We start from the raw sequence: 24,155 nt of genomic DNA, 5'->3' as shown, positions 1-24,155 counted from the left end.
GTTTCCTCCTATATGCCGCGTGGAAAATCTGTGGGGAATTCCGCATTAATTCTGTGGAAATTTCACGCGAAAAAAAAAATTCAATTCCATGGTGGACTTTTTACGCGCGGATTCCTCTCCTACTCCTCAGTGTGAACGCACCCTAAGAGAGGAACTGCACAAATCAGAATTCCAGGGTGATCAAGAACGCGCATGCGTTCGAAACGCGTCCATAGGAGTAGTTTGCTGACCAGGTGAAGGTGTATGGTGTGTGCTCTGTATTTTTAAAGAACAAGTTGAATAAAGGATCTACGTTTTTAAGGGACTGCTGGACTATCTTTCTTCATTTAATCACAAGTATCAAGCCTGGCCGGGCTCGGGTCCTTGCAGACCGTGGAGGAGGTGAGCTGAGAGAACTTTATTTTCTTATTCAAGTCTATGGGATTGCCTTACAATGTAAGTCTATGGGGCTGTGTGCACGAGAGAAACGCTCCGACGCGCATCAATTGGGGTCACACAAATACTGACATCCTGGGTAATACACGTGGAGCATATGTAGAGCTCAATTAGCTTTGGCGACATGCTTCACATTTGTTTAAAAATTTTGTCTGTATTAAATCTTCAATTGCCAATTGTTGGTGTTTTTCTTTTTTTTTTTAAAGTGACAGGTACACTTTAATATATCGATATGGGAGGACCAGAATAGAACGGGAGCACTTATGGTGTTTACTGGATAAAGATTATAGATGCCCTAGTATGCAAGGATCTCTCCTGGTGTTAAAGGGGTTATCCAGGAAAAAAAACTTTTCATATCTATCTCAACTGGCTCCAGAAAGTTAAACAGATTTGTAAATTACTTCTATTACAAAAAATCTTAATCCTTTCGGTACTTATGAGCTGCTGAAGTTGAGTTGTTCTTTTCTGTCTAAGTGCTCTCTGATGAAACCTGTCTCGGGGACTGTCCAGAGTAGAAGCAAATCCCCATAACAAACCTCTTCTACTCTGTGCAGTTCCCGAGACAAGCAGAGGTGTCAGCAGAGAGCACTGTTGCCAGACAGAAAAGAACAACTCAACTTCAGCAGCTGATAATTATTGGAAGGATTAAGATTTTTTGAATAGAAGTAATTTACAAATCTTTTTAACTTTCTGAAGCCAGTTGATATAAAAAAAAATAGTTTTTTTCCTCCCTTTATCAATCAGACAGATAGAATAGCAATATCTGTTATCTATATTGTCCTTCTTAAAGCTCCTGCTCCCCAAAACTCAACCTTGCCATCTCACGCCATTTATAGTGCTGCTGCCCCCTGTATTGCACAGGAGCCCTTGAGCCCCCCTTTGGCTTTAGTGTCCGAGTTTGACTACTACCTCTACACCCCATATAGGTGCATCACTGTCACTTACTGCATTTTGGAAAAACGTATTAAGATATATACACATATAATCCATGTGTTTGTATGATTCCACCCAGTAGCAGTGCTCTGCTGCCCCCTACTTGTCATTCTCTTCAAAATCAGTCATTATGTAAAACGATAATAAATCTACTGTATATTGTGCTCAGATCAGCTGAACGCATGTGTTTAGAGTGTTGTAAAGAAGTAGAAATACATGGCTTTTTAGACCCCTGTAAATGGGTTGTGTCTGGCATTGGAACTAAACTCTATTGAAGAGAATGGGAGCTGAAGCTGCAGTAACCCAGAATGGCCACTACACAATGTACGGCGCTGTTTGCTTCTGACTTCACTGTGTATGCGGGCCCTACTGATCTGGAAAAAAGAGGAGGTTCCAGGTGTCGGACCCCATCCGATCAGCTATTGATTATCTATCCCAGTGTGTCCCAACCAGCTGATGCAAACCTACAACTCCCAGCATGCCCGGACAGCCGAAGGCTGTCCGAGCATGCTGGGAGTTGTAGTTTTGCAACAGTAAAGGTCGTGCTCGTGGTCATTCTGGTGCATCTCACCTCTGTATACGCTTTCATCCAGGTAGCGGCCAGGGCACCGACATCCACCTGACCCGAGCTCGCCGCCTCCAGCTATTGATGATCTATCCCAGTGTGTCCCAACCAGCTGATGCAAAACCACAACTCCCAGCATGCCCGAACAGCCAAAGGCTGTCTGGGCATGCTGGGAGTTGTAGTTTTGTAACAGTAAAAGTCGTACTCGTAGTCATTCTGGTGCATCTCACCTCTCTATACACTTTCATCCAGGTAGCGGCCAGGGCACCGACATCCACCTGACCCGAGCTCGCCGCCTCCAGCTATTGATGATCTATCCCAGTGTGTCCCAACCATCTGATGCAAAACTACTACTCCCAGCAGGGAGTTGTAGTTTTGCAACAGTAAAGGTTGTGCTCATGGTCATTCTGGTGCATCTCACCTCTGTATACGCTTTCATCCAGGTAGCGGCCAGGGCACCGACATCCACCTGACCCGAGCTCGCCGCCTCCAGGGCCTGCTCCGCTTCTCGGTCATAATCTTTAATGGTTTCCTCCTCAACGAACCGGCTCAAAGATTTCTTCAGGTCTGTTGCAAAATATAATATATATATTAAAAAAAAGGGTTAAATGGGCACTATCATTAAAACTAATTTTTGCTATTGCATTCCTTATGGTACATAAAAAATCTTTCTAATGTACTTTGTTTTTTTAAAAAAATGAAGTTTTCTATGTTTTATTTGTGTTAAAAAAAGCTGCCACTAGGTGTCTCCCTACTTGTCCAGAGCACATTCCCCCTATCTCTTGCACAGACTTTGGACTCATGTTGGCCTGGCCGAAGTCCAAAATCAGGAAATGCTGAGGAGGGGTGTGTGCAGCCTTAGCCAATCATAGCTCATCTCACACTGGACTGCTCTGGGCTGTGTATAGCAGAGTGAGGGAGTAAGTTCTCCCCTGTACGGCTTCAGATGATGTCACGCCTGCTGGGGAACACCCCTTCCTGAGACTGAGCAGAAAATACAGAGCAATATCAAGGTAGAAAACTAAAAAATAATAAAAATAAAGGCAGGGGGTGGTTTATCATGATGGGGGCAGTGACCTGGGAGGATTATAACATTTAACAAGATCATGAGAGGTACTCTTTAATAATGAGTTAATATAAGAGTGATAAACCCGGTAGGAAATGAGCCGCAATGTAACCTTTACGTGACGACAACGCGACCATTGGTCGGTCGTATTTAAAGGGTAACTCCGGCTTACGAGAACATTCCGCTTTATTAAAATCAGCTCTTACAGGAATAACTCCGGATACTTGAATAGGACGAGTGCCTGAAAGCACCTGCTGAAAACTCCGAGACACCATGTTACTGCCTGGTGACGGAGTACGAATAGTCCACCTTACAAAAAGAGCATCCGGTTGGGTAAAATCCAGCACCCATATACTATGTAGTTATACAAGGTCCTTATTTCTTGTTACGCATTTTTTGGAGAAAGAAAGTATAATAGCAAAACAGAATGCCTACATAATGCTGCCAAAGAGTGCCCACATACTACGGTCATACTGTAGCTACCTAATAATCCCATATAGTGCCCAAATAACACTATAGAGTGCTTACATACTTCTCTTATACTGTAGAATACTGTGTAGATATAATACTGCCATGGAGTACCCACATCCGACATCTACATAATACTGCCATGGAGTACCCACATACGACATCTACATAATACTGCCATGGAGTACCCACATACGACATCTACATAATACTGCCATGGAGTACCCACATATGACATCTACATAATACTGCCATGGAGTACCCACATACGACATCTACATAATACTGCCATGGAGTACCCACATATGACATCTACATAATACTGCCATGGAGTACCCACATACGACATCTACATAATACTGCCATATTGTAGTTACCTAATAATTCTAGGGATGTCCCGATACCATTTTTTTTAAAGACCGAATATGAGTACCGATACCAATCACCGATAATTTTTTCTATGTCATGTGACGTTTTTTTTGTTTTTAATGGGAAAAAGGGGTGGTTTCTTTAGTTTTTATTATAGGAAGGGCTTTCATTTTATTTTAAAGGGGGGGGGGGGGTTCAAACTCTTATTAGGGAAGTAGATAATTCACATTTATTATTTTACACATTTTCTTTCACTTTTTTTTTGTCCCCATAGGGGGACTATTACATTAGGGGTGTGAATCGCCAAGAATTTGGCGATTCGATTCGAATCGCGATACCAGTGTGGCGATTCGATATATCCCGATATATCGCGATACCGTCTAGGTGACGATACATCGCGATATATCGCCCACCTGGGAGCATTCATAGATCCCAATAGACGCCGCTGCCAGCTTTGACAGCGGCGATCTAGTACTCCGGTGCTCACTTTTCTCATGTTATCCCGTCCGGGCTGCAAAATAAAATAAAACGCACTTTATCTTACCTGCCAACGAGCCCGCGGAGCTCCGGTACACTCCGGTACAGGTGTTCGGTCCCCGGGCTGTATTCTTCTTACTTCCTGTTAGTCCGGCACGTCACATGGAGCTTCAGCCTATCAACAGCGGAGGCGGGACATCGCTGAGGCCAGTGATAGGCTGAAGCTCCATGTGACGTGCCGGACTAACAGGAAGTAAGAAGAATACAGCCCGGGGACCGAACACCTGTACCGGAGCTCCGGGGGCTCGTTGGCAGGTAAGATAAAGTGCGTTTTATTAAAAATTCCACATCCCTAAAAGAATCGATTCAAAAATATTTTGAATCGATTCTGTATCGGCAAATGAAAAATCGCGATTATCGCGAGAATCGATTTTTTCTTACATCCCTATATTACATGCAGTCGTATACACTGATCAATGATATCCCATAGCATAGCAGTGATCAGTGTTATCGGCGCTCCTTTACTACTGCCTGCCATGGATGGCTGCAGTAAACGAGCGACGATTGGGGACCTCTGGCCATCCTCACAGCTGATCTGAACTGTGGTGATCCCGATCAGCATCCCTGAGCTAACCGGCAGTTAACTTCAGGACTTTTAGATGCCGCAATCAACTTTGATCGCTGTGTCTATAGGGTTAATGCCGGACATCACCGCGATCGGTGATGTTCGGCATGCTATGACGTGCGCTCAGCTGCTGGGCGCGCTGCATAGTTCAGCACCTCCGTGATACCTGCTGGCGGGGGTCCCACCGTCGAGTATCGGATTAGGTATCAGGGACATTTGCACGAGTACAAGTACTCGCGCAAATGTCCAGTATCTGTCCCAACGCAGATTTCAGTATCGGTATCAGGACATCACTAAATAATTCCATATAGTGCCCAAATAACATCATAGAGTGCGTAGATACTTCTCTAATACTGTGTACACAGAATACTGCCATGGAACACCCACTTACTACTGTCATACTGTAGCTACCTAATAATCCCATATAGTGCCTAAATAACACCAAAGAGTGCTTACATGCTCATCTTATACTGTGTAAACATAATACTGCCATGGAGTACCCACATACGACAACTACATAATACTGCCATGGAGTGCCCACACACTACTTTCATACTGCAGCATTACTCCCATACAGTACCAAAAAAATAACACCTAAGATTACCCACACACTATCAAATACCACTCCTAAACAGTGCTCAAAAAACACCATAAAGTTCTCACATACTACTGTTATACCGTAGTATGCTGTGCTCCCATAATACGGCAATCAGTACCCATATACTACATCTACATAATAATCCCAAATAATAAACATAAAATGCCCACATAATACTGCCATAAAGTACCACATCATACTGCAGCTACTTAATACTCCAATATAGCACCAAAATAACACCATACATTGCTTACCTACTTCTCTTCATACTGTAGCATACTGTTCCCACATTATACTGCCAAGGAGTACCCACATATTACTGTTATATTGTGTCTTAATACTAATAATATCACCATACAATGAGCACATGGTACTGCCTACAAACTGTCATACTGTAGCTAATACTCCCATTCAATGCCAAAACAACAATACCAAAGTGTACCCACACGTTATCAAATACCACACACTAATACAGTGCTCAATTATTACCACCATGCCGCACACACATACTACTGTCATACTGTATCTACATAATATAAAGGATCATAAAAAAAAACACCATAGGGACCAGAGTATCACATACTACTGTCATACAGTGCTCGGAAAATATTACCACACAATACTCATATACTGTAATACCATCACAGTCTCCCTACATAATACTGCCATATATAATCCCGTATAATGACACCATAGGGTACCCACATAACTCTGCCATGGAGTATGTACATACTACAGCACAAAAATAACAACACCATATATTACCCACACAACACTATAAGGGAGGCACCGTGTAATACCATACAGTGCCCACTTAATATTACTCTAAACTATTTATTTAAAAATATCATATACCGTATTTTCTGGCGTGTAACACGACTTTTTAACCCAGGAAAATGTTCTCAAAAGTCGGGGGTCGACTTATACGTTGGGTGTCATCTTATAGGGCGGGTGCTGCCGGGACACATGGGGTATAGATATAGAGCGGGGCGCCCGGGGTGTGGATAGAGAGAGAGAGCGGCGCTGTGCCCAGAAAAACACGCAACCTTTACCCGTCCGGCCCGCCTTTGTATGTATCCTATTACCGTACCTCTTTCTCTGCCTCTCAGATCTCGCTCCTGAGGACTGCAGTGAAGCGGCGAAGGTGCGCATGTGCGAGATCTGAGAGGCGGCGCAGGTGCGAGATCTGAGGTGGCGCAGGCGTCAATGTGAGAGATCTGGGAGGAGGCGCAGGTGTGCATGTGCAAGATCTGAGGCGGGGCAGGCGTGAATGTGGGAGATCTGAGAGGCGGCGCAGGTGCGCATGTGCGAGTTCTGAGGTGGCGCAGGCGTGAATGTGCAAGATCTGAGGCGGGGCAGGCGTGAATGTGGGAGATCTGAGAGGCGGCGCAGGTGCGCATGTGCGAGTTCTGAGGTGGCGCAGGCGTGAATGTGCAAGATCTGAGGCGGGACAGGCGGGAATGTGGGAGATCTGAGAGGCAGCGCAGGTGCGCATGTGCGAGTTCTGAAGTGGCGCAGGCGTGAATGTGCAAGATCTGAGAGGCGGCGCAGGTGTGCATGTACGAGATCTGAGGCGGCGCAGGCGTGAATGTGTGAGATCTGAGAGGCGGCGCAGGTGCGCATGTGCAAGAACAGAGAGGCGGAGAAGGAGATACGGTAATGGGATACAAGGGTGGCGCATGTGGGAGATCTGAGAGAGGCATAGAAGGAGGTACGGTAATAGGATACAAGGGCGGGCCAGACGGGTGAAAGAGGCATGTACCGCTCTGATAGTCTTGGAGACAGGGAAGGCTGGGCAGACAGGGAGAGCTGACCAATCCAAGCAGGCTTTGTATACAACATCCAGCCAATCACTGGTAAGGCACCGTACATCGCGGTAGAGAGGTAGTCTTATACGACGAGTATATCCCAAACTCTATATTTTAACTGTAAACATTGGGGGTCGTCTTATACGCTGGAAAATACGGTAATTATGTAGGCATGGTATAGTGGTATTATTTAGACATTGTAGAGGACTTCTGTGTATAGAACATCTGCATTGCGCTCCCTCCGTACAGGGACCACATAATACTGCCATAGAATAGCTGCATAATACTCCCATACAGTGCCAAAAATCAGCATAATACTGTTATACAGCATCCACTGTAACACATACTCTCATAGAGGGGGAGATTTATCAAAACCTGTCCTGAGGAAAAGTTGCTGAGTTGCCCATAGCAACCAATCAGATCGCTTCTTTCATTTTGCAGAGGCCTTGTTAATAATGAAAGAAGCGACCTGATTGGTTGCTATGGGCAACTCAGCAACTTTTCCTCTGGACAAGTTTAGATAAATCTCCCCCACAGTTTACAGTCCAGGACAATAGAGACTCTGCTATAGTATGTAGATGTATCTGGCAAAAACATGTGAACCTGTGGGCAACACTGTGTGCCATCCAGCGTACAAAGTTAGGCTGGGCTCACACCACGTTTTAGCAATACAGTTCCCGTATCAGGTTTTTGTAAAAAAAATAAACGTATTTCACAAAACTTGACTAAGGCTGGGTTCACACCACGTTTTTGCAAGTTTTGCATCAGGTTTTTGATTAAAAAGAAACGTATTCCTCAAAACCTGAATAAACTGTATCAAAAAGTGCGGACAAATTTTAATCTGTGTACAGTTTGAAAAATGATGTCCGGTTGCATCCGTTTTTTAAGAAAAAAACGTATATGTTTTTAACTTTTCACTCCATTATGAATAAAGTTTTACTTGTTTGACTGAAATTCCAAGAAAAAAAACCTGTGCAAAGCCAAAAACCGTATGGTGAAAACCGGATGGAACCGTACGCACATACTGTACGGTTCCCATCGACTTCCATGTTTTAAAAAAACGTATACGGTTTAAGGCTGGGTTCACACCACGTTTTGTTAAATACGGTTCCCGTATACGGCTGGGAGGAGGGGGGCGGGGCTTATTTGCGGCGCCCGCACTCAGCCGTATTCGGGAACCGTATTTAATGCATGTCTATGAGCCGACCGGAGTGAACCACAGCCTCCAGTCGGCTTTGTTTTCGGCCGTACGTGGTTTCCCGACCGCAGGTAAAAACGTGGTCGACTGCGTTTTTTGCCTACGGTCGGGAAACCGCATACGGCCAAAAACGAAGCCGACCGGAGTGAACCGCAGCTCATAGACATGAATTAAATATGATTCCCGAATACGGCTGAGTGCGGGCGCCGCGTTTAAGACCCGCCCCCCCCCCCTCCCCCCAGTCGTATACGGGAACCGTATTTAACAAAACATGGTGTTCTGTCCGTGGGGAAAAAAAAAAAAAGTTAAAAACCGTATGGTTTGAAAAACGGAGACAACAGTAAACATTATGGTGTATACGATTTTGAATGGGAAGTCTATGGGCACGGTTTTCTGTAAGGTTACATACGTTTTTTTTTGTATGAAACCGTATGCCGAAACCGTATAGTAAAATAGTGGTGTGAACACACCCTAAACTGTATCAAAACGTGTGTACAAATTTTCATCCATATAAGGTTAAAGACCATACACGGTTTGAAAAATGATGACCGGTTGCATCCGTTTTTTTAAGAAAAAAAACGTATACATTTTTAACTTTTCAATCCATTATGAATAAAGTTTCACTTGTTTGATTGAAATTCCAAGAAAAAAAACTGTGCAAAGTGAAAAAACCGTATGGTGAAAACCGGATGGAACCGTGCGCACGTACAGTTCCCATTGGCTCCCATGTTAAAAAAAAACTTATACGTTTCAATACGGTTTTTCACCCAGACCAAAAACCGTGGTTGGCTGCGCTTTTGGGTACAGGGGAAAAAAAATACTGACAAAACCTTACAGGATGCAAAACGGACACAACCGGATGCATCTTCTGGTGTACGGTTTTCAATGGAGAGTCAATGCATACGGTTTTCAAAACGGTTCCGTACGGTTTTCAAATTGAAGTTGTATACGTGAACTGTATTGCAAAAACGTGGTGTCAACCCAACCTTATACAGATATTGGGGAGATTTATTAAAACCCGTCCAGAGGAAAAGTTGTCCCGTTGCCCATAGCAACCAATCAGATCGCTTCTTTCATTTTGCAGAGGCCTTGTTAAAAATGAAAGAAGCGATCTGATTGGTTGCTATGGGCGACTCAGCAACTTTTCCTCTGGACGGGTTTTAATAAATCTCCCCCATAGTGCTCAATTATTAATGTCATACAGTACTAACATAATACTGTCATAGAGTATTCACATTGTGCTCCCATACAGGGACCAAATAATAATACTGCCATAGAATATCTGCATAATACTGCCAAACAGTGCCCAAATACAGTCATATGTAGGGTCGTTTGCTAGTTATTGCCATGTAACTAGTGGGTAATAAATAATACCGAGCAGCTGGCGCAGGGCTGGGGATGTGGTGGGCATCTGTGAGGATTCAGGTGTTTGGGCCTAGCTGTCGGGGTCTCAGCTTCATTAAAGGGGTATTCCGGCTTTATACATCTTATCCCCTATCCAAAGTATAGGGGATAAGATGTATGATCGCAGGGGTCCCGCCGCCAAGCGGCGGGACCCCTGCGATCATACATCTTATCCCCTATACTTTGGATAAGGGATAAGATGCATAAAGCCGAAATACCCCTTTAACTGTGAACTGTAACAAGCGGCGGGACCCCTGCGATCATACATCTTATCCCCTATACTTTGGATAAGGGATAAGATGCATAAAGCCGAAATACCCCTTTAACTGTGAACTGTAACAAGCGGCGGGACCCCTGCGATCATACATCTTATCCCCTATACTTTGGATAAGATGCATAAAGCCGAAATACCCCTTTAACTGTGAACTGTAACAAGCGGCGGGACCCCTGCGATCATACATCTTATCCCCTATACTTTGGATAAGGGATAAGATGCATAAAGCCGAAATACCCCTTTAACTGTGAACTGTAACAAGCGGCGGGACCCCTGCGATCATACATCTTATCCCCTATACTTTGGATAAGATGCATAAAGCCGAAATACCCCTTTAACTGTGAACTGTAACAAGCGGCGGGACCCCTGCGATCATACATCTTATCCCCTATACTTTGGATAAGGGATAAGATGCATAAAGCCGAAATACCCCTTTAACTGTGAACTGTAACAAGCGGCGGGACCCCTGCGATCATACATCTTATCCCCTATACTTTGGATAAGATGCATAAAGCCGAAATACCCCTTTAACTGTGAACTGTAACAAGCGGCGGGACCCCTGCGATCATACATCTTATCCCCTATACTTTGGATAAGGGATAAGATGCATAAAGCCGAAATACCCCTTTAACTGTGAACTGTAACAAGCGGCGGGACCCCTGCGATCATACATCTTATCCCCTATACTTTGGACAAGGGATAAGATGCATAAAGCCGAAATACCCCTTTAACTGTGAACTGTAACAAGCGGCGGGACCCCTGCGATCATACATCTTATCCCCTATACTTTGGATAAGGGATAAGATGCATAAAGCCGAAATACCCCTTTAACTGTGAACTGTAACAAGCGGCGGGACCCCTGCGATCATACATCTTATCCCCTATACTTTGGATAAGGTGCATAAAGCCGAAATACCCCTTTAACTGTGAACTGTAACAAGCGGCGGGACCCCTGCGATCATACATCTTATCCCCTATACTTTGGATAAGGGATAAGATGCATAAAGCCAAAATACCCCTTTAACTGTGAACTGTAACAAGCGGCGGGACCCCTGCGATCATACATCTTATCCCCTATACTTTGGATAAGATGCATAAAGCCGAAATACCCCTTTAACTGTGAACTGTAACAAGCGGCGGGACCCCTGCGATCATACATCTTATCCCCTATACTTTGGATAAGGGATAAGATGCATAAAGCCGAAATACCCCTTTAACTGTGAACTGTAACAAGCGGCGGGACCCCTGCGATCATACATCTTATCCCCTATACTTTGGATAAGATGCATAAAGCCGAAATACCCCTTTAACTGTGAACTGTAACAAGCGGCGGGACCCCTGCGATCATACATCTTATCCCCTATACTTTGGATAAGGGATAAGATGCATAAAGCCGAAATACCCCTTTAACTGTGGACTGTAACAAGCGGCGGGACCCCTGCGATCATACATCTTATCCCCTATACTTTGGACAAGGGATAAGATGCATAAAGCCGAAATACCCCTTTAACTGTGAACTGTAACAAGCGGCGGGACCCCTGCGATCATACATCTTATCCCCTATACTTTGGATAAGGGATAAGATGCATAAAGCCGAAATACCCCTTTAACTGTGAACTGTAACAAGCGGCGGGACCCCTGCGATCATACATCTTATCCCCTATACTTTGGATAAGGTGCATAAAGCCGAAATACCCCTTTAACTGTGAACTGTAACAAGCGGCGGGACCCCTGCGATCATACATCTTATCCCCTATACTTTGGATAAGGGATAAGATGCATAAAGCCAAAATACCCCTTTAACTGTGAACTGTAACAAGCGGCGGGACCCCTGCGATCATACATCTTATCCCCTATACTTTGGATAAGATGCATAAAGCCGAAATACCCCTTTAACTGTGAACTGTAACAAGCGGCGGGACCCCTGCGATCATACATCTTATCCCCTATACTTTGGATAAGGGATAAGATGCATAAAGCCGAAATACCCCTTTAACTGTGAACTGTAACAAGCGGCGGGACCCCTGCGATCATACATCTTATCCCCTATACTTTGGATAAGATGCATAAAGCCGAAATACCCCTTTAACTGTGAACTGTAACAAGCGGCGGGACCCCTGCGATCATACATCTTATCCCCTATACTTTGGATAAGGGATAAGATGCATAAAGCCGAAATACCCCTTTAACTGTGGACTGTAACAAGCGGCGGGACCCCTGCGATCATACATCTTATCCCCTATACTTTGGACAAGGGATAAGATGCATAAAGCCGAAATACCCCTTTAACTGTGAACTGTAACAAGCGGCGGGACCCCTGCGATCATACATCTTATCCCCTATACTTTGGATAAGGGATAAGATGCATAAAGCCGAAATACCCCTTTAACTGTGAACTGTAACAAGCGGCTAGACCCCTGCGATCATACATCTTATCCTCTATACTTTGGATAAGGGATAAGATGCATAAAGCCGAAATACCCCTTTAACTGGGAACTGTAACAAGCGGCGGGACCCCTGCGATCATACATCTTATCCTCTATACTTTGGACAAGGGATAAGATGCATAAAGCCGAAATACCCCTTTAACTGGGAACTGTAACAAGCGGCGGGACCCCTGCGATCATACATCTTATCCCCTATACTTTGGACAAGGGATAAGATGCATAAAGCCGAAATACCCCTTTAACTGTGAACTGTAACAAGCGGCGGGACCCCTGCGATCATACATCTTATCCCCTATACTTTGGATAAGGGATAAGATGCATAAAGCCGGAATACCCCTTTAACTGTGAACTGTAACAAGCGGCGGGAACCCTGCGATCATACATCTTATCCCCTATACTTTGGATAAGGGATAAGATGCATAAAGCTGAAATACCCCTTTAACTGTGAACTGTAACAAGCGGCGGGACCCTTGCGATCATACATCTTATCCCCTATACTTTGGATAAGGGATAAGATGCATAAAGCCGAAATACCCCTTTAACTGTGAACTGTAACAAGCGGCGGGACCCCTGCGATCATACATCTTGTCCTCTATACTTTGGATAAGGGATAAGATGCATAAAGCCGAAATACCCCTTTAACTGTGAGCAACAACATCTTGTGCAAAATTCCCAATACGGCAGCCGCCCATCTGTGCATCTTCACGTTTACCAACCTGTTGCTTTGCTACCAGCATCCCCTTCCAGCCCATATTCAGCGGTAGGTGTAGAACTACAAGTCCCAGCAGAGTGCTGTCAAGCAGTCCGAGGAAGGATGAGCCTGAATTAAATAAGCACTCTGGGAAATTTGACTTTTGCTTCTATAGTGCAGCATGGGCTATTACTAGAGAATAATGTAGAAGTTCTTGTGTACGCCTTGTGCTTACCTCTTTTAGCTGATGTGGCAGGCATGGGATAGGCTCCATTTTGGTTTACAAATGCACAACAATATGGGTTCTGTAAAGCAGTATACATTTCCCATGAAAAGCCTTTAGCTGAGGGTCAGGTGTTTGATCATATATGTAAGCTCGTCACGCCCCCTCCCGTAGACATGAATGGAGGGGGGCGTGGCCGTGATGTCACGACTCGGTGGCAGCGCCTGGCACAGCAGCGGGACCCCTGCGATTGTATATATCTTATCCCCTATCCTTTGGACAGGGGATAAGATGCATAAAGCCGGAATACCCCTTTAAGGAGCTCTGGTAAACTGAAAGCTGAGGTGTGATTGGTTTCCGTGGAGTGGGAAAATCACTCCATTTTTTCTTTCACACATTTTGATAAATCTGGGCCAATATCAAAATTTTTGCCAAAATCACAGCAAAAACTGAAAAACTGCAGCAAAAAACCCCACTGTGCGAACACAGCCTCGGAAGAGGTGTATAACCACTATATAGCCGGATCCCACAGAGATGGCAGCAGCAGTATACAGACAGAGCTGCAGGAAGGTGTATAACTACTATATATCCTGATCCCATAGAGAAATTAGCAGCAGTATATAGATACAGCTTGGAGGGGATATGTACACTGCTCAAAAAAATAAAGGGAACACCTAAACAACACAATGTAACTCCAAGTCAATGACACTTCTGTGAAATCACACTGTCCACTCAGGAAGAAGACTGATTGACAATCAATGTCACATGCTGTTGTGCAAATGGAACAGACAACAGGTGGAAATTATAGGCAATTAGCAAGACACCCCCAATAAAGGAGTGGTTCTGAATGTGATGAACACAGACCACTTCTCAGTTCCTATGCTTCCTGGCTGATGTTTTGGTCACTTTTGAATGCTGGCGGTGCTTTCACTCTAGTGGTAGCATGAGACGGAGTCTACAACCCACACAAGTGGCTCAGGTAGTGCAGCTCATCCAGGATGGCACATCAATGCTCGCTGTGACAAGAAGGTTTGCTGTGTCTGTCAGTGTAGTGTCCAGAACATGGAGGCGCTACCAGGAGACAGGCCAGTATATCAGGAGATGTGTAGGAGGCCGTAGGAGGGCAACAACCCAGCAGCAGGACCGCTACCTCCACCTTTGTGCAAGGAGGAGCAGGAGGAGCACTGCCAGAGCCCTGCAAAATGACGTCAAGCAGGCCACAAATGTGCATGTGTCCACTCAAACGGTCAGAAACAGACTCCATGAGGGTGGTATGAGGGCCCGACGTCCACAGGTGGGGGTTGTGCTTACAGCCCAACACCGTGCAGGACATTTGGCATTTGCCAGAGAACACCAAGATTGGTAAATTCACCACTAGCGCCCTGTGCTCTTCACAGATGAAAGCAGGTTCACACTGAGCACATGACAGACATGACAGAGTCTGGAGACGCCGTGGAGAACGTTCTGCTGCCTGCAACATCCTCCAGCATGACCGGTTTGGCAGTGGCTCAGTAATGGTATGGGGTGGCATTTCTTTGGGGCGGCCGCAGAGCTCTCCTTGTGCTTGCCAGAGGTAGCCTGACTGCCATTAAGTACCGAGATGAGATCCTCAGACCCCTTGTGAGACCATATGCTGGTGCGGTTGGCCCTGGGTTCCTCCTAATACAAGACAATGCTAGACCTCATGTGGCTGGAGTGTGTCAGCAGTTCCTGCAAGAGGAAGACATTGATGCTATGGACTGGCCCGTCTGTTCCCCAGACCTGAATCCGATTGAGCACATCTGGGACATCATGTCTCTCTCCATCCACCAACAGACTGTCCAGGAGTTGGCGGATGCTTTAGTCCAGGTCTGGGAGGACATCCCTCAGGAGACCATCCTCCACCTCATCAGGAGCATGCCCAGGCATTGTAGGGAGGTCATACGGGCACGTGGAGGCCACACACACTACTGAGCCTCATTGTGACTTGTTTTAAGGACATTACATAAAGTTGGATCAGCCCGTAGTGCGGTTTTCCACTGTGATTTTGAGTGTGACTCCATATCCAGACCTCCATGGGTTGATACATTTGATTTCCATTGATAATTTTCGTGTGATTTAGTTGTCAGCGCATTCAACTATGTAAAGACGAAAGTATTTCATACGATTAGTTCATTCAGTCAGATCTAGGATGTGTTATCTTAGTGTTCCCTTTATTTTTGAGCAGTGTATAACTCCTTAATCTGATCACATACAGATAGCAGCAGTATACAGATAGAGCTGGAGGGCAGTTGTATTACTACAAAATATCCGGATGCCATAGAGATATCTCAGTATAGAGATAGAGCTTGGAGGGGAGATGTATAACTACTATATATCCTGATCACATACAAATAGATCTGGAGGGGAGGTGTATGACTACTATATATACACACTGATTCCATAGAGATAGCAGCAGCAGTATACATATAGAGCTGGAAGGGGAGGTGTATAACTACTATATATCCTGATCCCATAGAGATAGCAGCAGTATACAGATACAGCTGGAGGGGAGATGTATAACTACTTTATATCCTGATCCCATAGAGACAGCAGCAGCAGCAGTATACATATAGAGCTGGAGGACAGGGGTATAATTACTATATCCTCATCCCATAGAGATAGCAGATGGAGTTGAGAGAGATGGGGAGTGGCCTGGGAGCTAGTAGGAGGGATCCGATAGGTAATGATGTCATTTTGTAGTTCAGAGGAAGACAGAACCCAGGACTGACATCCTGCTCTGACCATTAGGCACTGAAACATATGGAGAGTCAGACTGGTGATCACATGACCTAAAAGAAAAAGCTATAAAAAAAACACAGATGCAGCTGTGCTGGAATAAAACAAGTGATGCTGTACGAATAGTGATGGCGAGTGTGCACGATATACACACTTCTTTAAAGGGGTACTCCGCTGCTCAGCATTTGGAACAAACTTTTCCAAACGCTGGAGTTGGGAGCTTGTGACGTCATGGTCCCGCCCCCTCATGATGTCACGCCGTGCCCCCTCAATGCAAGTCTATGGGAGGGGGCGTGACGTCTGTCACGCCCCCTCCCATAGACTTGCATTGAGGGGGCGGGGTAGATGTCATGAGGGGGCGGGGCTATGACATCACGAGCTCTAGCGTTCGGGACAGTTTGTTCCAAGAGCTGAGCAGCGGAGTACCCCTTTAATGTAATGCACCAGGAAAACTGCAGAGCCCAGAATGACGGAGAATGACTCTTCTATTTAGGGTTCTGTGTAATGCCCCGCCCCCTCTGGCACAGATAAACCTACCGCCCCAATACACCTTTCATTCTATAGATGATACAGGCGGCGCAGAATGAACAGCGCGGTAGGTGGTCACCTTGTTCTATGAAGCAGGGCAGGTCATGGAGGAGCATCAGGCGTCCGTGTAGGTGATCAAGGTTTTCCTGGACGGGAAACTGGAGGGGAACAGTGAGGACAAAACTCTGGGACCCCGCAGGGAACTTGTACACGAAATCCCGCTCTGTGTAACAGGATTTCCCTTTCCCCGGCTTCATCGTGTCTTAAGCTACAAGAGAACAGAACACGGCTCAGAAGGATATAACTCAGGATCAGTAATGTATGTACACAGTGACCCCACCAGCAGAATAGTGAGTGCAGCTCTGGAGTATAATACAGGATATAACTCAGGATCAGTACAGGATAAGTAATGTAATGTATGTACACAGTGACCCCACCAGCAGAATAGTGAGTACAGCTCTGGAGTATAATACAGGATATAACTCAGGATCAGTACAGGATAAGTAATGTAATGTATGTACACAGTGACCTCACCAGCAGAATAGGGAGTACAGCTCTGGAGTATAATACAGGATATAACTCGGGATCAGTACAGGATAAGTAATGTAATGTATGTACACAGTGACCCCCCCAGCAGAATAGTGAGTACAGCTCTGAAGTATAATACAGGATATAACTCTGGATCAGTACAGGATAAGTAATGTAATGTATGTACACAGTGACCTCACCAGCAGAATAGTGAGTACAGCTCTGGAGTATAATACAGGATATAACTCAGGATCAGTACAGAATAAGTAATGTAATGTATGTACACAGTGACCTCACCAGCAGAATAGTGAGTGCAGCTCTGGAGTATAATACCGGATATAACTCAGGATCAGTACAGGATAAGTAATGTAATGTATGTACACAGTGGCCTCACCAGCAGAATAGGGAGTACAGCTCTGGAGTATAATACAGGATATAACTCAGGATCAGTACAGGATAAGTAATGTAATGTATTTACACAGTGACCTCACCAGCAGAATAGTGAGTACAGCTCTGGAGTATAATACGGGATATAACTCAGGATCAGTACAGGATAAGTAATGTAATGTATGTACACAGTGACCCCACCAGCAGAATAGTGAGTGCAGCTCTGGGGTATAATACAGGATATAACTCAGGATCAGTACAGGATAAGTAATGTAATGTATGTACACAGTGACCCCACCAGCAGAATAGTGAGTACAGCTCTGGAGTATAATACAGGATATAACTCAGGATCAGTACAGGATAAGTAATGTATGTACATAGTGACCCCACCAGCAGAAGAGTGAGTACAGCTCTGGTGTATAATACAGGATATAACTCAGGATCAGTACAGGATAAGTAATGTAATGTATGTACACAGTGACCCCACCAGCAGAATAGTGAGTGCAGCTCTGGAGTATAATACAGGATATAACTCAGGATCAGTACAGGATAAGTAATGTATGTACATAGTGACCCCACCAGCAGAAGAGTGAGTACAGCTCTGGAGTATAATACAGGATATAACTCGGGATGAGTACAGGATCAGTAATGTATGTACACAGTGACCTCACCAGCAGAATAGTGAGTACAGCTCTGGAGTATAATACAGGATATAACTCAGGATCAGTACAGGTAAGTAATGTAATGTATGTACACAGTGACCTCACCAGCAGAATAGTGAGTACAGCTCTGGAGTATAATACAGGATATAACTCAGGATCAGTACAGGTAAGTAATGTAATGTATGTACACAGTGACCTCACCAGCAGAATAGTGAGTACAGCTCTGGTGTATAATACAGGATATAACTCAGGATCAGTACAGGATAAGTAATGTAATGTATGTACACAGCGACCTCACCAGCAGAATAGTGAGTACAGCTCTGGAGTATAATACAGGATATAACTCAGGATCAGTACAGGTAAGTAATGTAATGTATGTACACAGTGACCTCACCAGCAGAATAGTGAGTACAGCTCTGGAGTATAATACAGGATATAACTCAGGATCAGTACAGGTAAGTAATGTAATGTATGTACACAGTGACCTCACCAGCAGAATAGTGAGTACAGCTCTGGTGTATAATACAGGATATAACTCAGGATCAGTACAGGATAAGTAATGTAATGTATGTACACAGCGACCTCACCAGCAGAATAGTGAGTACAGCTCTGGAGTATAATACAGGATATAACTCCGGATCAGTGACCTAATGTATAAGAGCTGCTCTCAATCACTGTCAGGTGACCTATGGCAGTAGACAGCGCCCTCTAGCGCCCCTCACGCTCCTCCTGCCCCTCCTATAGATGCCAGCTGGAGGTTTTGCAGCACTGACGTCACACTCAGCGCCTCCCATTGTTTCACCGTGTCCCATACCTCGTGTCCCCTCCACAGACGTCCCCGATTCACAACGCTATGAATCCCGACAATATGACTTCCCCGGGAGCGCTATTTTACATTGAAAACATCTTCACAGGAATCGATGACAGGAGCCATCTTTGCGAATAACCCATGAGCCTTAGCGGATTACGGGAGGCCACTGCGACCAAACTTGTCTGATAAAGCGCATCCGTCACTATGTCAGCTCTGGAGCACCATCTAGTGTTCGCATCAGGTATAACAGGCAGATTTTTGTCGTACCGCAGCAGGGAAAGGCAGAAAGGTGCGATTTTCTTGCAAAAAAAAAAAAAAAACGCACGGATGAATAAAGGTCCACAGTCTTAAGACACAGGAAGCACCAAAGACTCCGTTTTAAAGCAAAAATGTTTATTTTGATCACATGTCTGTCATTACAAATTACATGACAACTTAAAGGGGTACTCCGGTGAAAAAAGTTTTTTTTTTTTTTATGAACTGGTGCCAGAAAGTTAAACAGATTTGTAAATTACTTATTTGATTAAGATTTGTATATTAATCCTTCCAGTACTTATTAGCAGCTGCATGCTCCTCAGGAAGTTCTTTTCTTTTTTAATTTTTTGTCTTGTCCACAGTGCTCTCTGCTGACACCTCTGTCCGTGTCAGGAACTGTCCAGAGCAGCATAGGTTTGCTATGGGGATTTTCTCCTGCTCTGGACAGTTCCTGATACAGGCATCAGGTGTCAGCAGAGAGCACTGTGGACAAGACAAAAAAGAAATTCAAAAAGAAAATAATTTTCTTTGTAGCATACAGCTGCTAATAAGTACTGGAAGGACAGATATTTTTTTTTTTATAGAAGTAATTTACAAATCTGTTATACTTTCTGAAACCCTTTAAGGCTGGGTCAGTGTATTGCAACCAGAGTGCTTCCAGCTGTTGCAAAACTACAACTCCCAGCATGCCCGGACAGCCAAAGGCTGTCCGGGCGTGCTGGGAGTTGTAGTTTTGCAACAGCTGGAGATGCCCTGCTTGAAAAACACTGGGCTAGGGTCACAACTAGAGATGAGCGAACTTACAGTAAGTTCGATTCGTCGCGAACTTCTCGGCTCGGCAGTTGATGACTTTTCCTGCATAAATTAGTTCAGCTTTCAGGTGCTCCGGTGGGCTGGAAAAGGTGGATACAGTCCTAGGAGACTCTCTCCTAGGAATGTATCCACCTTTTCCAGCCCACCGGAGCACCTGAAAGCTGAACTAATTTATGCAGGAAAAGTCATCAACTGCCGAGCCGAGAAGTTCGTGACGAATCGAATTTACTGTAAGTTTGCTCATCTCTAGTCACAACCTGTGATTTTTGCAACTATTTTTAACAGAGTTAGAAGCATTTTGCTTCTATACAGCAGCATAGGCTATTATAAGAGAATAATGTAGAGGATCTTGTGTATGTCTTGTGCTTACCTGATTTAGCAGGTGGCAGGCATGGGTTTGTTGCCATACTGATTCCGATTCCATCACTGGATCAATTATTTTTTTTAATGGTAATTCAGGTAGAAGACAGACATGGTCGCACATCTACAATCTTGTATAATGTTAGGGACCCACTCTAAATAGGTGGCCTTGACGTGGCGAGTGGGCTTGTACTTTTTGATCAAAAATGTATACTAACAACCTGTTAGTTTTTGATATTATGCTGAGAAGCAACCAGATCATTATACAAGATTGTAGATGTGCCACCATGTCTGTTTCTTCTACCTGAATTCATATTTTTTAATGGTGCCTGCATTTCCCATGAATCCTCTGGCTTTGCAGAGAGTGTGGTGTTTGATCACTGCAGCTGGTTGTCTAATCAGGCTGCTGTTGCTGGAGTTTACCCAGGTGAATAAGACTAATAAGTTCACATTAGGGGAACATGAATCATTGCCTTTACACCACTTTTCTCTTCTACAAATTTAGCGCAATTGCGCTTTGTGCTGCATTTCTTTTTTGGTGGATGCTTTTGCAAAGTTGTCTACTGTTTGGTGTACCGTACAACAGTTTATGGAGTGGACTTGTATGTATGAATCGCACAAAACAAATTTATGGATGTTAGGTTTTTTGCAAAAAAAAAAAACAACCTAAGCAGTGACACACTGAAAAGTGTCAGACGCTACACTGTTTAAAGGGGTACTCCACTGGAAAACTGTTTTTGTTTTTTTCTCCTAAATCAAATTGTGCCAGGAAGTTTAACACATTTGTAAATTACTTCTATTTAAAAATCTTTAAATCTTTTTTTCTGTCCCTGCCTATTGCCAATCTATCCCTAACCCCCTCCCTGCTTTTAATTTTTATTTTTACTATATTAAAAATGCCTTTTGTCTGCATGGCAGTGTGCTCACTACCATGCAGACTTCCCCAGCAGGCACCACGTCACTGATGTCTGCTGGGGCCGACACTTCCGCCCTTAGTTCATCTACACAGGGTGCCTCCAGCTGTTTCATCACTACAACTCCCAGCTTGCCCTGACATCTATTGGCTGTCAGGGCATGCTGGGAGTTGTAGTATTGAAACAGCTGGAGGCACCCTGTGTAGATAAACTTAGTTACATGCGGCGCTACCTCCGTCTCCCTCCCCCCCCCCCCCCCCCCGCGTCATACCCCGTTCCCTCCAACACAACACCCCCCCATTACACTTACTGCAGAGTCCGGCAGCAGGCGTGCAGGGACAGCGGCGACGACGAGGCGGCGATGTGCGGGAGGAGTGGCCGGGGAGCCAATGCGCTCGCTCCCTGCCTGTCTGATTGACAGGCAGGGAGCGAGCGCAGGCTGAATGAAAAAGGACCGATGCCCGGCCGCATCGGTCCTTTTTCAGGCCAGGCTGCAGACGGCCACTAGGAGGGACACCCCTAGTGGCCGACTTTCAAATGTAAATTAAACAATTTTAATAAATAAAAAATTATAAAAGTATATTAGAGATATGTTGTAGTACATAAGTACTACAACACATCAAAAAATAAAGTTGGTGACAGTGCCCATTTAATCATTCCAGTACTTATCAGCTGCTGTATACTCCACAGGAAGGTTCTTTTCTTTTTGAAATTCTTTTCTGTCTGACCACAGTGCTCTCTGCTGACACCTCTGTCCATTTTAGTAACTCTCCAGAGTAGGAGCAAATCCCCATAGTAAACCTATCCTGCTCTGGGCAGTTCCTGATATGGACAGAGGTGTCAGCAGAGAGCACTGTGCTCAAACGGAAAAAAAACAAAAAAACTGATTAGTACTGGAAGGATTAAGATTTTTAAATAGAAGTAGTTTCCAAATAGCCTGGCTCTTATTCCAAGGATTTTATCCACATGTCTTATTGAAGTCTCTCCATGTCCATGACCCCGCGTCATATCGGGTCGGTGCCGCGCGCTATTAACCCTTTAGACGCGGCGTTAAAAGTTGAACGCCGCGTCTAAAGCGAAAGCTGCCCGGCTGCTCAGTGGGGCTGATCGGGACCACCGCAGTGAAAATGCGGTGTCCCGATCAGCTAGGACACGAGCGGAGGTCCTGTTACCTGCCTCCGGCGCGACCCTTCAGCGATTGATTGCTCAAAGCCTGAGATCCAGGCTTGAGCAATCGACCGCCGATAACACTGATCACTGGCAATCAGTGTATGCAGTGCTATAGGTCCTTATGGGACCTATAACACTGCAAAAAATAAAAATAAAAAATAAAGTTAATAAATGTGATTTAACCCTTTCCTTAATAAAAGTTTAAATCACCCCCCTTTCCCCCCCCCCAAAAAAAACACCATGTAAATAAAATAAATAAATAAACATATGTGGTATTGCTGCGTGCGTAAATGTCCGAACTATAAAAATATATCATTAATTAAACCGCTCGGTCAAGGGCGTGCGCTCAAAAAATTCCAAAGTCCAAAATAACTTATTTTTGGTCGCTTTTTATATCATGAAAAAATGAATAAAAAGTGATCAAAAAGTCCGATCAATAAATCAAACCTATATAAGTAGGGTATCATTTTAATCGTATGGACCTACAGAATAAAGATAAGGGGTAATTTTTACCGAAAAATGAACTGCATAGAAACTGAAGCCCCCAAAAGTTACAAAATGGCATTTTTTTCTTCAATTTCATCGCACAATGATTTTTTTTCCGTTTCACTGTAGATTTTTGGGTAAAATGACTGTCACTGCAAAGTAGAATTGGTGGCACAAAAAATAAGTCATAATATGGATTTTTAGGTGCAAAATTGAGAGTTTTGATTTTTAAAAGGTGAGGAGGAAAAAACGAAAGTGCAAAAAACGGAAAACCCTGCGTCCTTAAGGGGTTAAAGGGTATGCATATGTTTAAGGGGCCTAGTCTAATGTCTGTATGCATTCAGGGGGTCTGTATTTGTTAAGGGGGCAAGTCTATGGTCTATATGCATTAAGGGGGTCTGTATTTGTTTAGGGGGCGTCTATGGTCTATATGCATTCAGGGGGTCTGTATTTGTTAAGGGGGCAAGTCTATGGTCTATATGCATTAAGGGGGTCTGTATTTGTTTAGGGGGCGTCTATGGTCTATATGCATTCAGGGGGTCTGTATTTGTTAAGGGGGCAAGTGTATGGTCTATATGCATTAAGGGGGTCTGTATTTGTTAAGGGGGCAAGTCTATGGTCTATATGCATTAAGGGGGTCTGTATTTGTTTAGGGGGCGTCTATGGTCTATATGCATTCAGGGGGTCTGTATTTGTTAAGGGGGCAAGTCTATGGTCTATATGCATTAAGGGGGTCTGTATTTGTTTAGGGGGCGTCTATGGTCTATATGCATTCAGGGGGTCTGTATTTGTTAAGGGGGCAAGTCTATGGTCTATATGCATTAAGGGGGTCTGTATTTGTTTAGGGGGCGTCTATGGTCTATATGCATTCAGGGGGTCTGTATTTGTTAAGGGGGCAAGTGT

General features: G+C 44.5%; 1 protein-coding gene across 3 annotated transcripts in view; it reads right to left on the bottom strand.

Moving 5' to 3' along the window:
- Positions 1–19,416, bottom strand: part of C4H12orf4 (chromosome 4 C12orf4 homolog) — a 72,592-nt gene extending 53,176 nt beyond the window's left edge. Inside the window, exons 1-3 of one of the 3 annotated variants that reach the window (XM_056517237.1) lie at positions 19,258–19,416; positions 16,946–17,134; positions 2,355–2,500 (exon numbers count right to left, since the gene is read on the bottom strand). In XM_056517237.1, coding sequence (XP_056373212.1) covers positions 2,355–2,500; positions 16,946–17,123 — 324 coding nt within the window. In that variant the 5' untranslated portion in view covers positions 17,124–17,134; positions 19,258–19,416. Of the gene's footprint in view, positions 1–1,939; positions 2,006–2,354; positions 2,501–7,691; positions 7,715–16,945; positions 17,135–19,257 lie in introns of those variants that run through there. The other 2 variants (XM_056517239.1, XM_056517238.1) reach the window with 2 other exon arrangements.
- Positions 19,417–24,155: the final 4,739 nt, after the last annotated feature.

Source organism: Hyla sarda, chromosome 4, assembly GCF_029499605.1.
Source record: "Hyla sarda isolate aHylSar1 chromosome 4, aHylSar1.hap1, whole genome shotgun sequence".
NCBI lineage: Eukaryota > Metazoa > Chordata > Amphibia > Anura > Hylidae > Hyla > Hyla sarda.
Note: the sequence above shows the minus strand (reverse complement) of the source record. Positions and strands in the feature narration are given on the sequence as shown.